Consider the following 14295-nt stretch of genomic DNA (forward strand, 5'->3'; position numbering starts at 1 on the left):
CGCGAGTTATAAACTCAAAGCAATAATTGGTTTTTGTATACTTTAGAAGGAGCTGAGGATATGTATCCTGAAGGACTCCCCATAAAACCTAAGGAATCACACGCAATGTTGTCTCAGGACCCCTCAGGGCTCTGCATGTAGTGAGGGAGGGAACTGTCACCTTGAATCCAGGGCTGGAGTATCACGAAAGCGGGATCCGCAGGGAAGTGGGACAACAACTGCAATTGCCTTCTAGGCTCATGGGTGCCTTGGCCTGGTTAGGATTTTGCCTAGGAAGAAGCAACTTTGCACGCTGCCAGCTTCCAGCCGGCTCACTCTAACGGGACGTCCTTTTGTAGGAAATCGCCTCTGCCCCCTGGCGCCCGTCCTCTGGCTCCTGATGAAAAGGTGACCCACCGCCCCTTTCTCATACCCTGGACGCCAGCCCTATCACTCCCGGCACGCTGCCGATCACGTGGAGGAGCAGTGCTTTCCTGGATCGTGACCATTGGTCATCGGCTCCCGTCCCGGGCTCACCCATTGGCTGCGGGGGGCGTTCACGTGCAAGAGGGTCTGGGATGGGACCCAAAGTGGGAGAGGTGGGCGGAAAGTTAAAGGGCGCAGAGCGGCTGCAGGAGCCTGAGTCCGGGGTGACGCGCTGAAAGGAGGAGGCGAGCGGGGTGCTCTCGCGCGCGGATTGATGCAGCTGTCAGCCCAGGGCGCAAACCTGAACGCCAGCCCCTGCTCCCACCGTCGCGGTCGCTGTGCGTGTCATCCTCACGAGTTTGGTGTAGCGGGCTGGCACTTTTGCCCTCAGGACTTATGAGCTGTACCCGGTATGTACCTCCTGAAGCCTCGAGTCCGAGGTGCAGTAACAAGAAACCCGTGGCAAGGGGCGCGCAGGGCAGCTCCCCTTTGATTCTTGCCTCCCACACTTTACCCATCCGACTAGCAGCTACACACCGGTGGTGGAACACACTAGATGGGCTCGAGTAAGCTGTTGCTTCCACGTGGAGATGGCAAACCAGGGACCAGAACTGGGATAGAGCGCGGCTGGACCCACGTGTACCCCCCAAACTCCGGAACTTTGGGACCCGGCCGCGAGGGGTGGCGAGGGACTGAGCTTGAGACAACAGATACCTTTGTGCCCTGTTGTCCCGGTTTCGAAGGTGGCACAAGTTTCCAGCTTGGTACCTGATACTTATGGGGGACGTCTCAGCAATTGGGCAGTGGGTTTTGGAGCACGAGTCGCCTGTCTTCCCCACCCCCCAAATCTCTCGATCTCTCTGCCTTTTCTCAGTAAAAGAGCTATGTAAGAAAGCAGCTTCCAGGCCGGAATGTTATAAAGTTGCATTTACTTGTCCCAACTCCTTCCCAGTTTGGTTCAAATCCCTTTGCTGCTCACGAGAATGGAAACTCGGGCAACGCGAAGTAGAGTGACCCACAGTCCCGGGACAGGGGCCATCCGGGTTGGTGGGGGCGAGACGGTCCGCGCGGGGGTGCTAGTGCCGCGCAGCTCCAGCCCCGGGTTACCCCGCAGCCCCGCCCCTATCTGGTGGGAAACTTGGGCTCCTCCTCCTGGTCGTCTTCATCTCCGGGAACCCAGCCCAGGCCCGGCCTCCCGGACAAACACCAAAAGCTCACGTAGTCGGTGGCAGCGGCCTCCCTGCCACCTCCCCCCTAGTGTCTCCGATGCGGCCATCGAGTTGCCGAGGGGGCTTCTCCGCCGCCGGAAAGGTGAGTGCAACAGGGAGGTTGGGGGCGGGGTGCAGCCTGGGCCAGCTGGAGCTAGCCAGGCAGGGTCAGGCACAGTGGGCAGAGTGGCAGGTGGGATCCTCCACCCTCGACACACCGCCCTGCCCCCAGCGCCCTGTGCTACCACCCTTTGGAACCCAGACAAAGGGGTGTGGAAGGGGCAGTAACTGCAAAAGAGGCGTGAGGGCCCAGAACAAATACGAGAGGATTTGTGAACTTGAAGAGTTGCTGAAAGCCCCTGGAGCCTGTGGTCTGTGCGGCCAGCTACTTTGGGAAACACAGCATCCTTGGGAGACCCAGGGTTCAGCAGAAGAAAGTTAGGCCTTGGTGCTAGAGAAGAGGAAATGGCCACTTGGCAGAGCTGTCTAGAAGCCAAGACTAAAATGAGGACAGCTGGAGGACTCACCTCAAAAGTAGAGTTGGGGTACTTAGGGGAAAGTGAGTGGCAAGAGAAGAGCCATCAGGCACTGTTGGCAACAATATCAGAGCTAGAAAGGACCTCACAGGAGAATCCTTAAGCCCGGAGAAATTGAGTTGCCCCAGCAGGCACAGCTAGGTAGAAACTATTGTTAGAACAGTGCTCTGTTTCCCCTTGGGAAGTTTTTAATGGTAGGATCTATACCATTTTAATTCACTCTTTCCTTGATATGCAACCGTATTCACAAATATTTATCTACAAGATGCTTTAGATGATGGCAACAGGATCAAGGGCTACAAGTAGCTTTTAAGACTCTAGATAAGGTCTCCATGGCCTAAGTACAAAAAGGAGAAGGTATTACCTTTATACTGTATGAGCCAAATCCTTTAGGAGGGAATAAAGAATTGCTGAGGGAGGTGGGGGTTGGTGGCCATGTCTTAGATCCCAATTGTGAATGCTTACCTAATATAGTTTGGCAGTTTTCACTGTTGCTGGTGGGTTGTTTGAGTGTCTGATTTTTCCTCTTTCCTTATGAGAAAGGGTGGGAGAGATGAGTCTGAATATATAGAGGGAAAATGTCCCCAACACCAAACAAAAACAAAAACCTTCCTATAAAGGCACAGCCAGAAAGTCAGTAGCTCACCTGCATGAAACTGGGAAGGTTGTGGGGTTATTGTCTGTACTGGCCTATGGTTTTCACAAGAAAAATCACCATGACATTTAACACTGCCTTAGGAGAGTGTGTTATTTGTCACTAGTGGAACAGAAAAGGCATTTCTGCAAAACTGTCTATTTGGTCTGTAATTTTCATGAGTGTTTTGAGTTTGTGCAGTTTGGGCCTGGGACACTGAAATCTACTTTTGGGCATAGCCTAGTCCCTCATCAGGCACAACTGAGCTCTGAGGCATCCATGTTGACGGGCCTGGGGAACAGCTACTCATGCTCCCTTGTCCCTGCCCTGCATCTGGTATCCAGATCCTATGTCATTCTTCTAGTTCAAATGTGTGTTCGTATCTTCTGGTTCTGGATTTTTCCCTGACCAGCCTTGACAACTTAACCTGGGAGAGGGAAATGACCAGGGCGGTATATGTCAGGAGACGAGGCCTGGCACGTACTGCCTGGGAATTGATCATTTTTGTGTTGTTTGCAAATGAAGCACCTGTCCAGGTGCCTTCCTTTCAGGTACTTTACAAAGTATTCCTTTATATGCTTGGTTGCTCCAAACACTACTTTTGGCTAATAGTCATCCCTGCCACAGTCTATTGGGGAGATTCTGAGCAGGTGGTCAGGAAAACCTACCCTAAACCAGCACCCTGTGCACCAATTCTAGGAGAATGGTCTGGCTAATAAAGGCTGGAATCTACTATGAGGACAGGAGAAGTGGCTGACAGTCACATTTTACCCTGAATTGAGGCCATGAGGGTGAATGACCGCACCTGAAGTTATGGTGACATGCAGAAAAAGTGAAGGGATTCTGGGCCACAGTTGCTTGTGCAATTCTCTGGGGCACTAGTGTGGGTGGCAACTCTTGTTCCACCATAACCTAACTTTTGCCTTTCTTGGAAGAATATTGCAGAAACAGTTTGACTCTTGAAAATGCTAGTATAATTGTTGAATTTGTACTGACTCTGACTAGAACCTTCCCTCCCCCCCCCCCCCGCCCCATCCAGTTTAACTTGTTCTTACAGCTTGGGAATAAAAGGGGTTGGGGGACTGGTGGCATAAATTTACACTACTGGGACCAAACAGCTTAACTTTATTGAAATCTCCAACAAAGTCTCTTTAACCTGTGAGATCATAACTTAGGAGAACATGTAGATTCTTTAATTGACCCCTTTGCTTTGCATTTCTGTTTCCACAGTATCTTGAAAGGTTCTCAACCTTTTTCTAATGAGCTTTAAAGACATGTGGGAAAGCCCAGCTAAGTTTGATTTGCAGGCTTGTTGGAAGTGCATAGAGAACTTACAGTTGACCTTGGGCTGACTCAGGTCAGGAGGAAGCAGTGGGCCCAGGAGGAACCCCTCCTCCTCAGTTCATACTCAAGATTTCAAGGGTGGGCAGAGGGAAAAGCGCTGGGATGCAAGGCCAGGGCTATTGTGTGGTTGGTTGGTTTTAATTCATATTTGAAACAAACAAAAAAAACCCTGTGCTAAAGTTAGAACTGAAGGTTTAATTCTAATATACTCTAACATATAATTTTGTGTGTGTGTGTGTTGTAGATGTACACAGTTAATTTATTTATTTATCTTTGTGGTGCTGAGGATCGAACCCAGTGCCTCAAACATGCTAGGCAAGCTCTCTAACACTGAGCTACAACTCCGGCCCCTCTCACATACAATTTTTCAATGTGCAGGAATAACTAACATTCAAGTGATATAGAAGTGTAGGGTCTTAAAAAAATTAGTTAACCCAATGATCCTCTACTGTAAAGCCATCTTGTCCCATTCAATCAGAACTTCCTTTTCCAGAACAATTACATGGGTTAACAAGAGATAATAGCAAGCAAAATTGCTTTGCAAAACTTCACTGGATTGACTTTGGTAGAGGTGAAACAGTAAGATAAATATCCTTTAAAATGAATGTTGTGTAAGGCATGCCTTACAACTGTGAATTATTGTTTTGTCTCTGAATTTGTGTTTCTCTAACTGGTCATGGCAAAGTGCTTTCTGCATCCTAGGAAAGTGTTGTACTTTTCAAAAAAAAAAAATTGGGATCACACCTGATATGCATTTGTCTTTTCTCAACTTTTGCATTATATATTAGGTTAATCAAAATCAAAATTAAAAAAGAGAGCTTATTTATTGGGTCACATCAGTGGTGCCCAACTCTTGTCAAAAGATGAACAACATTTTGTCTGTCACTTTTCAGGGGCAGCAGTGCAGCCTGAGAACAGGCACCCCTGCACTGCCATATACTACACCTTTGCTATGAGAAAGGGAGGTTTGTTGGGGAACTAATCCAGTGTTCTGCAATTTTGAGTTGAGATTTTAATCCTGGTTTATCATTATATTCTTCACATTAGCCCAGAGTAATCAAAATGAAAAAAGTACTCACATTAGTGAGGCAATAGTATCAGGATGGGGTTTTAGCAAATTTAAGATATTTTTTTTCCCAAGATTCACTTATTTTCTGATTATAGAAAGCAACATTATTTTAGGAGATGAAAGAAAATATAAAGCAGGAAAACATTTCCTGAAATCCTGAACGTGGGTATTCTGATAGTTTTAACTGTACAGTAAGTACCTCTTTATCTACAAGAGGTAGACTTCAAGACCTACCCCCCCCCCCAATGAATGCCTGAAACCTCAAGTAGTTCCAAACTCTCTGCATGGTGTTTCCCTCCTTGTGTCCTGTGTATTGCCACATAGTACCAAAGTTAATCTGTCCTTCCATGTTACATATTCAGGTGCTTCCTTTGCATCACTACTCTTGGGGACTTGATTAAGTAAAATATGGGCAATTTGAACACAAGCACTGTGACACAACATCAGTCTATCTGATACCTGAGACAGCTACTTAGTCACAATGGACAGGAAGTGTATATATGATGGCTAATCTGGAGAAGGGGATGATTCATATCCTAGGAACAAGTGGGACCAAGTTGGGGCGGGAGATTTCTTCATACTGTGCACAATGGGGTACAGTTGAAAACTTACGACTTGTGTATTTCTGGAATTTTTTCATTTTAACGTTTCTGGACTGTAGTTGAACACTGGAAGTTGAAATCATAGTAATGGGAGAACTACTCTATTTTTAGTCTTTTTCAATATATTTATGTAATATTGCTCCTCACCAGTCTGGTCTTTATATACAATTTTATTTTCTTCGTTTTTAATATTAGAATATGTTGTAAAATTTTTCCATGTCATTTAAATATTTTTCATATAATAATTTTAATGATGTAAAATTAAATAATATAAATGTGTTACAGTTGATTTAACTAGGTACCTATTAGTGACTCCTCTTTTGCCCCTATAAGGTTGCACTAAAATTTTAGTATATTAACTTCCATATGTTTTTAATTACTTACATAGGATAAATATCTGTATGTGATATTGAAACAAAAATAATAATATTTAGAAAAGTTGTATAATTTAGATTAATAAAAAGATTTATATTATCTTTTAACATTCTTTCCTGATTCAGTAGAAAAAAACATAGATTGTTTCTAACCTAAATTTTTAAATTAACTTTAAGCTTGGACATTTTGTATATTTTGATGGCCAATTTAAATTTTCTTTCAAGAATTTTCTATTCATACTTCCTGCTCATTTTTCTAGGTATAATATTTAACTTTGAAAAAATATTTAACTTTGTTCTTACTTTGTAAGAACTCTTTATATATTAAGGTATTAACTCTGCTGCAGCTCTTATTGTAAAATATTTTCTGAGTTTTTCTTTGTAATATTTTCAGTTTTATTTATTTTTTCATTTATACTAAGATAATTTTTATGAAGCCGAATTTAATCTCTTTTTGCATGATTCTATTTGCTTTTTATTTTTATAGCAGCTAGTTTAACTTATATAAAAGGCAAACTGTTCATCTATGTGACAGTTTTAAAAATAATAAATTGCTGATTTTTTAAAAAAATATGCTAGAATATTAATGGTATACCAAATATACCATTATACATATGATGTTTAAAGTAAACAAATTTGCATCCGTCTTCACCATTGAGTCCTAGTATCTAGCATAATGCCTGGCATGTAGTAACATGAAATCAATATTTGTATTCTTGAAAATGATTTCTTTCTTGGACTAAAACAATATTTATGATTAAAACCATAATGAGATGTTTCCTCACTTATATGATAATGGTTATTGTAAAAAATGTGAAGGATAACAGTATAGAAGAGGATTTAGAAAAAGGGAACCCTCGTACAGTATTGGTGGGAATGTAAATCAGTACAAGCATTACAGAACACAGTGTGGAGAGTCCTCCAAAAATTAAAAATTAACATATGACCCAACGGTCCCACTACAGGGTACATATTCAAAGGGTAGCCACACTCACAGGCTCATTGTGACATCATTCACAATAGTTGAGCAATGGAGTCAACTTCAGGATCCGCTAATAGATGAATGGGTAAAGGAAATGTGGCATATGTGCACAATGGAATACTGTTTTGGCCATAGAAAAGAATGAAATCTTGTCATTTGCAGCATTAAGGATAAGCCTGGGGACATTGTGTTAAAAGTACAGTAAACTGGGTGCAGAAGGACAAATACTGAAATGCTAGTTACCAGGGGCTGGGCACTGAGGAGACTGGGGAGCTGTTGGTCAAAGGACACAAAATTTTAATTTGGCAGGAGGGGAAGATTCAAGAGTTCTGCTGTACCTCATGGTGGCTATAGTTAACAATATATTGTATACTTGAAAACGGCTAAGAAAATAGATTTAAGTGTTCTTACCACACATACATACAAAATAAGTATGTGAGGCAGTGCATACGCCAAATACATCCAATAGCCACTCCACAATGTGTTCATCTGTCAAAATATACTAATAAAAACAAATTTAATCTATATTTTTAGAATAAAATAAACATGAAAAAAATATAATATTGGAAGCCATAAATATATATATAGCTTTTACTTATCAGTTAATAATAAGTAGCAGTATTTACCAAAGTGTGTGCCTCAGGAAAGCTGTTTGTCGAGTACACTCCACCAAAAAAGGGATTCTTTAGTCAAGTAAGTTTGAGAAATTCTGCCGAGTGCCCTTTTCTTTATCCTTTATGGTGCATTAGCTCATCCTGACAGGAAAACCTGTGAATTTAGTTTTAAAAACCCCAGCAGCTTCCGAGGCTCAGGCAGGAGGATTGCAAGTTCAAAGCCAGCCTCAGCAAAAGTGAGGCGCTAAGCAACTCAGTGAGACCCCGTCTCTAAATCAAATACACAATAGGGCTGGGGATATGGCTCAGTGGTCCAATGCCCCTGAATTCAATCCCCAGTACAAAAAAAAGAAACTAGTGGGTTCCATATTTTTGGTTTTTATTTCAGACCCCACCCCACCCACACGTACATAATCTCCCCCTGAGACCCATGTCCTGTGAGGCCACACTGGAGTCGTCCTGCACAGTGGCATGCCCAGTTCTGCTGGCATCAGGTGTTGGAACATCTATCTGATCTCGTTGCTGTTTTCTCTCCTCCTTTTCCTGCCAGGGTTCTGACCTATCCATCTAGCCCCATGATGGCTGTGGACATAGAGTACAGATACAACTGCATGGCCCCATCCTTGCGCCGCGAGCGGTTTGCCTTCAAGATCTCCCCCAAGCCCAGCAAGCCGCTGAGGCCTTGCATTCAACTGGGCAGCCGGAATGAAGCCAGCGGGCTGGTGGCCCCTGCGGTGCAGGAGAAAAAGGTGAAAAAGCGGGTGTCCTTCGCAGACAACCAAGGACTGGCCCTCACAATGGTCAAAGTGTTCTCGGAATTTGATGACCCGTTAGATATTCCCTTTAACATCACCGAGCTCCTAGACAACATTGTGAGTCTGACGACAGCAGAGAGCGAGAGCTTTGTTCTGGATTTTTCACAGCCTTCTGCAGATTACTTGGACTTTAGAAATCGACTTCAGGCCAACCATGTCTGCCTCGAAAACTGTGTGCTGAAGGACAAAGCCATCGCGGGCACCGTGAAGGTGCAGAACCTGGCATTCGAGAAGATTGTGAAAATCAGAATGACATTTGACACCTGGAAAAGCTTCACAGACTTTCCTTGTCGGTATGTGAAGGACACTTACGCTGGTTCAGACAGGGACACGTTCTCCTTTGACATTAGCTTACCTGAGAAAATTCAGTCTTATGAAAGAATGGAGTTTGCTGTGTGCTACGAGTGCAACGGCCAGGCGTACTGGGACAGCAACAGGGGCAAAAACTATCGGATCATCCAGGCTGAGTTGAAATCCACTCAGGGAACCGTGGAGCCACATAATGGACCGGATTTTGGAATCTCCTTAGACCAGTTTGGAAGCCCTCGGTGTTCCTACGGTCTGTTTCCCGAGTGGCCTAGTTACTTAGGATATGAAAAGCTAGGGCCCTACTATTAGTGACTGCAGTTCACAGGTGTGTGGCCCTGGTCACCATGCAATGGAGAAGCCAAGAGAAGAGCCGAATGAACTGCTGTTAGGCCCAGTTTTCACAAAGAAAGAATCCTGTCTATTTTTTTTCTTAAACCAGCACATTCAGCCAGGTTTAGATCATAGAACTGGTTTCTCATTCAGAGGGTTCGCTGGGTCCTCTGTGGCACCCAAGGTGGCCACTTGGGAATGAGCAGGATGCTGCCAGAAAGAGTCGGGTAGGAACCAAGCCTGTGGGCAGTGTGGCGAGGCCGGAGGAGCCTGACCTCTTCTCTACACCCAGATGTGGGAAGCAGTGGGAAGCAGTCACCCCCATCAGACCCTCTCCATCCACGGGGTTCTCTGCATCCGCCAGGTCTTTTCTGCTGCTGCTGTTCATATCTACTCAGAAGCACCCCTTATCTCTGTGCTGTGACACAACAGCCTGACATTATGTCACCCATTTGTAATAACAGCTACAGAAGAGAGATGGGATCTGCTCATTTTTTGTGCAAATTATGTTTTGCATTTCATTTTTTTCCACCGTTCATCCAATGTTCAGGAAAAGATAATAAAGGCTTGTGACAGAGGCAGGAATTTCCTCCTCCCATCTTCCTGAACCCACATCCATATTCCACAGAGAGCAACACACCATTATGGAAAGTCACTGGCTCCTGTGTGGGGTCGCAGATTGCAGGGTTATTACAAGGCAGGACAGTCATGAGTTTTAGCTTTTCTTCTTGGCTTTTGGGGGAGCTTTCTAAGCACTTACTTTCACCCCGAGTCACCAGAAGGCTCAATGACAAGATTTGTTTTCACTTGCTTGGCTGCTTTGCTAGCCTCATTCTCTACAGAAGGATTGTAGATCTCATTTCCTGGAGAGTCATCTTTTATGCTGTGTTTGGGACACTTGATTTGCAGATCCAGCATATCCTCAAAGCCTCCAGAAAATGTTTGGTTTTATTTTGACTGTGATATACAATATCCAGGACACTTTACAAGCACCCAGGGACATTGATTTGGGTGTTCTTATTTATGGTGTGTGAATATGTAAAGGGATAGGGGAGAAAAACCTCACTACATTCTCATATGTTATTTTAAATGTTTGCCAACTCTGAAATATCAGAGATTAATTATTTTTAACCATATTGGACTAAAGCATGTTGGTTAATGCTATTGTGAGACTCCTGGGACATTCATTGTCAGGTGGATCCCCCAAACCTGTGATTTTTTCTTGGGTAGGATTGGTTTTTAAATTAGGGGTGTATGAAAAATATTTTTACATGTATATTTGTAGAAATCTGAATTTTTTTTCTGGTTTTTGTTTGGTTTTGGAGTTGGGTTAAAAGACTGTTCAATTCTCTTTTTTGCCTGATTTTACGAAAGTGTACGTCGTTGCCTGGATTCAGGGGCACAGCTGCTGGACTTGCCAAGCAGAGTCTCTTGCTTGAATTTTTCCAGAATAATTAGAAACGACCTCCTGATTTGTGACTTTGTACATTGATATCAGGCAGACATTGAGTGCCTTCGCTCCTAGAGTTTTGTGGTTGGGTTTTTTGTTTTGTTTTTAGTTTTTCATTTTTGAACTTTAAAATGTTTTGACTTTTTAAATGCTCAGTGATATTTGGTATAATCCTTGTTCCTAAAACTGGCTGTTACTAGTCTTCAATCTAGTGCTTTTTTTTTTTTTTATGCCTCTTCCAAGTGGGTTACATTCTGATTACATGATAATATAATTTATGAGGAAGTCACATTTTTATTTTATGGCTGATATTGGGCAAGACTGTGTTTTATCTAAATATACCGTACTACATCAGGTACTCAGATGGTACTTGACATGTTACAAATTTGGTGGTCAGAGCTATTAATAGCATAAGTCTAAGTCAAATGGCAGCAAAACTGATCTCATGTAGGTCATGAATTTTGCTTTGTGTTAATAAGTGTCACGTCCCAATGTAGGAAGGGAACAAGGCACACTGTTATTTACAGGTCACCAAAATAAGGATCATTCCATGTTCAGAAGAAAGGGGCCTCAACTGGTTCTAGAAGAAAGCCTGTTTGGTTTTATGTAATAATGATCCTAAGACATTCCCTTGTCAAAATTTGAAATATAATAAATTCAGTGATAAGCATCTCTTCCCTTTTTTCCTCCCAGCCCACCTCAGCTTTTTTTTTGCTGGGGGGCAATGGTTGCAAGCCCCCAGTCTGCACACCTGGGGTGCTTACCCCACCGCTCAGTTCAGAAGGCAAGTCCTCACCTGCTTTCCAAAGAGCCTTTTTCTCCAATGAAAGAATCTGCTTGCCTGACTTCTGTCATCAGGGCTGTCATTTATTGGGGTAGATGTACCTGAAGAACTGTGTGTGTCCTCATTGCAGTCTTTCTCCATTTGGCCTGGTCTGTCCCATGATTCTCAAATGACCTCAAGAATCTCACTGAGGGACTCTGCCCTGATTTCATAGCTCACCATCAATGGATAAGGCTTATACACTTCAGAGGGTGATCAGTTCCTTAGATGAAAATTTCACTACAGCCTGACCTTTGGACTTCCCTTCACACAGCTCTTGGTTATGGTGACGAATAGCCCCAGTCGCATTGTCCTTCCCAGATTGCCCAGAAGGACCAACCACCTGCCATTGTGCAGTTGTCCAGAACTGTGTTGTCAGATGCAATACTCTAGAAATGGGGAAACAACGCCATTTTTGTTTCATATTATTTCCCAAAATGCCCTGGGGTGCTTTTGCAAATTGGATGCAATAAATAAGATGGACTATCTAGATATGTAATAAGCTTTCAGTGTTTCTTGGATGATATGAAGCATGTGAGTGGGTTTTAAAAAAATTCTCATTAGAGGAAAACTGGTTAGAAATAGAGCTGTGCAGTTCCCTAGAAATTAAAACAATCTGAGTCCATGGTGGAATTACTTTATCTCTGAGATTTAATTTTAATGGTTATAAAAAATAATAGATTGTTTTATTTAAAGATACACATTTTGAACTGCTTTGTGGATTTCGATCTTTGCATCTCCTTTGCTTTTTTTTAAAAAAAGCATTATGTGTAGGCATTTGGATATTAGATGAGCTACGTGTGCTCATTTTTTTTAGAAGTGTCCTGTCTTCCCTCTCATTAGACAATGAATGACAACTTTGATTGTCTTTCATTTGTTTCTGCTTTTAAAATCCCTCCCCTGGGGGCTGGGGTTGTGTCTCAGTGGTAGAGTGCTTGCCTGGCATGCGTGAGGCACTGGTTTCCATCCCTGGCACCACATAAAAATAAATAAAATAAAGAATGCATCCATCTTCAACTAAAAAAATATATTTTTAAAAAATCCCTCCCCTGGATGGAGACCTGGTAGCTCTTTGTTCTGGGAAGGTCTATATCTAATTGCCTCTCCTGACATGATGGACTGAAATTGGAGATGAGAAGTTACACACAGTAATGGGATCTTACCTACAATGGGATCTTATAGGGTCACCTGAAGCAATTTGGCAGCTTATCTTAATTTCCTGAAGTGGGATGACACATTGGGGACAGGCTGCTTTTTCTGGTCATGGTTGTGAAGTATTGCAATGCAAGTCACAAAGCAACAAATCTTAGTTTTTCTGCTGATCCGTTCCTAGAGATTGCTGGACCTGTGAGGACTTGGAGTCTGTAGCTCTGATGTTTCACTTTGACTTCAATGAGAATGTAGAACTGAGGACTTGTCTTCATTTTATGCCTAGAAGTGCCTTGTGGAGAAATTTCTGCATGTTTTTTTTTTAAATAAATATTTTTGTACACAAAGAGGAATTGCACTTTAAAATCACAAGAATGACTTTTTTTTTTTTTTTTTTTGGTATGTGTGTGGTAGAGGAGAGTGGTTGGTTTGTATATATCTCAAAAGCAAAAAAAAAATGTAATAAAAATAGAAAAAAACAAAACTGAAACTGTCCTTCTATTCTTAGAGCCAGAGGAAGGGGAGTAATATTTTAAATCTCTTTTTTTTTCACATACCGACCTTAGATGTACAAGCATATAGGTCATCATCAATGGCTGTGGTAAAGCTGTAAGGCTTGGAAGAAGGGAGTTAGTGCCTTTTAAGTTTTCTTGGGAATAAAGGCTGCTCAGAGCTGAGATGATAGTGCCAGGGAAGAGAAGTTCAGGGGCCTCTGTTATTTGCACCCATCTTTAGTTATCTGAGGTTATAGCTTTTCTACCCTTTCAGTTGTTCTTGAACTGCAGCACAGACTGATGTGTTCAGGCATACGTGGGAAAACTGTCAGTGGCTGTCGTAGCTTTGAACTGCCTGATCAAACTCTGTAGGCAGCAAGATGAATCAGCTGCTGGTGGGCCCTCCCCTCTCCACTGGATAGTGGACATTTTACCTAAGATTTTCAGAGGTATTTTATTTCAAAGTTCAAAAAAATAGGATGGGCGGACGAGGCAGGTGGTGAACTGCCTCCAGAAGTTTTCACACCCCTCAGCCCTCTGCCACCCTGGGAAAGTCACCTGAAGTCAGCAGTGGCTGACTGGGAAAGTCAACAATGGCTCTGCAGAGGACAATAGAGTATATGAAAGCTGTGTTGTCAGCTTCTTCTCACTGGGACAAAATACCTGAGAAAAACAACTTAGAGGAGGAAAGGTGTATTTTCTGAAATATACCTAGTTTCAGAGGTTGCAGTCCATGGTCAGCTGGCTCCATGGCTCTGGCTGGAGGCCAGGAAGAGCAGCATGGTGTAAAGATGTGGAGGAGGAAAGCTGCTCAGCTCACAGCAGCCAAGAAGTAGAGCATTTGAGGAAGAGTCAGGAATAAGATACGCGCTTCCAGGGCACACTTCTGGTGACCCCTTTGATTAGGACCTATGTCACAGTTTCCACCACCTCCCAATAAGGCCAGAAAATATGAATCCCTTAATGAATTAATCTATCCATGAGGTCAGAGCCCTCATGATCCAATCACTTTCCAAAATCTCCACCTGTGCACATTGCTGCATTAGAGACCAAGACTCCAACACTTTGGGAGATACTTCATATCTGAACTATAACAAAAGCTTAGGCAGCTCGTGTATAATCTGCAAAAGTGAGCTCCACACATAACTCTCTTTCTC

The 14295-nt window shown here is 43.1% G+C and overlaps 1 protein-coding gene across 2 annotated transcripts; it reads left to right on the forward strand.

Moving 5' to 3' along the window:
- The first annotated feature begins 491 nt into the window (after positions 1 to 491).
- Positions 492 to 13134, forward strand: Ppp1r3b (protein phosphatase 1 regulatory subunit 3B). Of its 2 annotated transcripts, none has more exons than XM_071610407.1 (2): positions 492 to 815; positions 8319 to 13134. In XM_071610407.1, exons 1-2 carry the CDS (start codon positions 802 to 804, stop codon positions 9199 to 9201), a joined length of 897 nt encoding a protein of 298 aa, XP_071466508.1. In that variant the 5' UTR covers positions 492 to 801; the 3' UTR covers positions 9202 to 13134. The 2 variants fall into 2 exon arrangements, with proteins under 2 accessions (XP_071466508.1, XP_027778499.1); XM_027922698.2 differs by lacking the exon at positions 492 to 815 and adding an exon at positions 825 to 1716.
- The last annotated feature ends 1161 nt before the right edge of the window (positions 13135 to 14295 follow it).

Source organism: Marmota flaviventris, chromosome 3 (genome assembly GCF_047511675.1).
Source record: "Marmota flaviventris isolate mMarFla1 chromosome 3, mMarFla1.hap1, whole genome shotgun sequence".
NCBI classification, from domain to species: domain Eukaryota; kingdom Metazoa; phylum Chordata; class Mammalia; order Rodentia; family Sciuridae; genus Marmota; species Marmota flaviventris.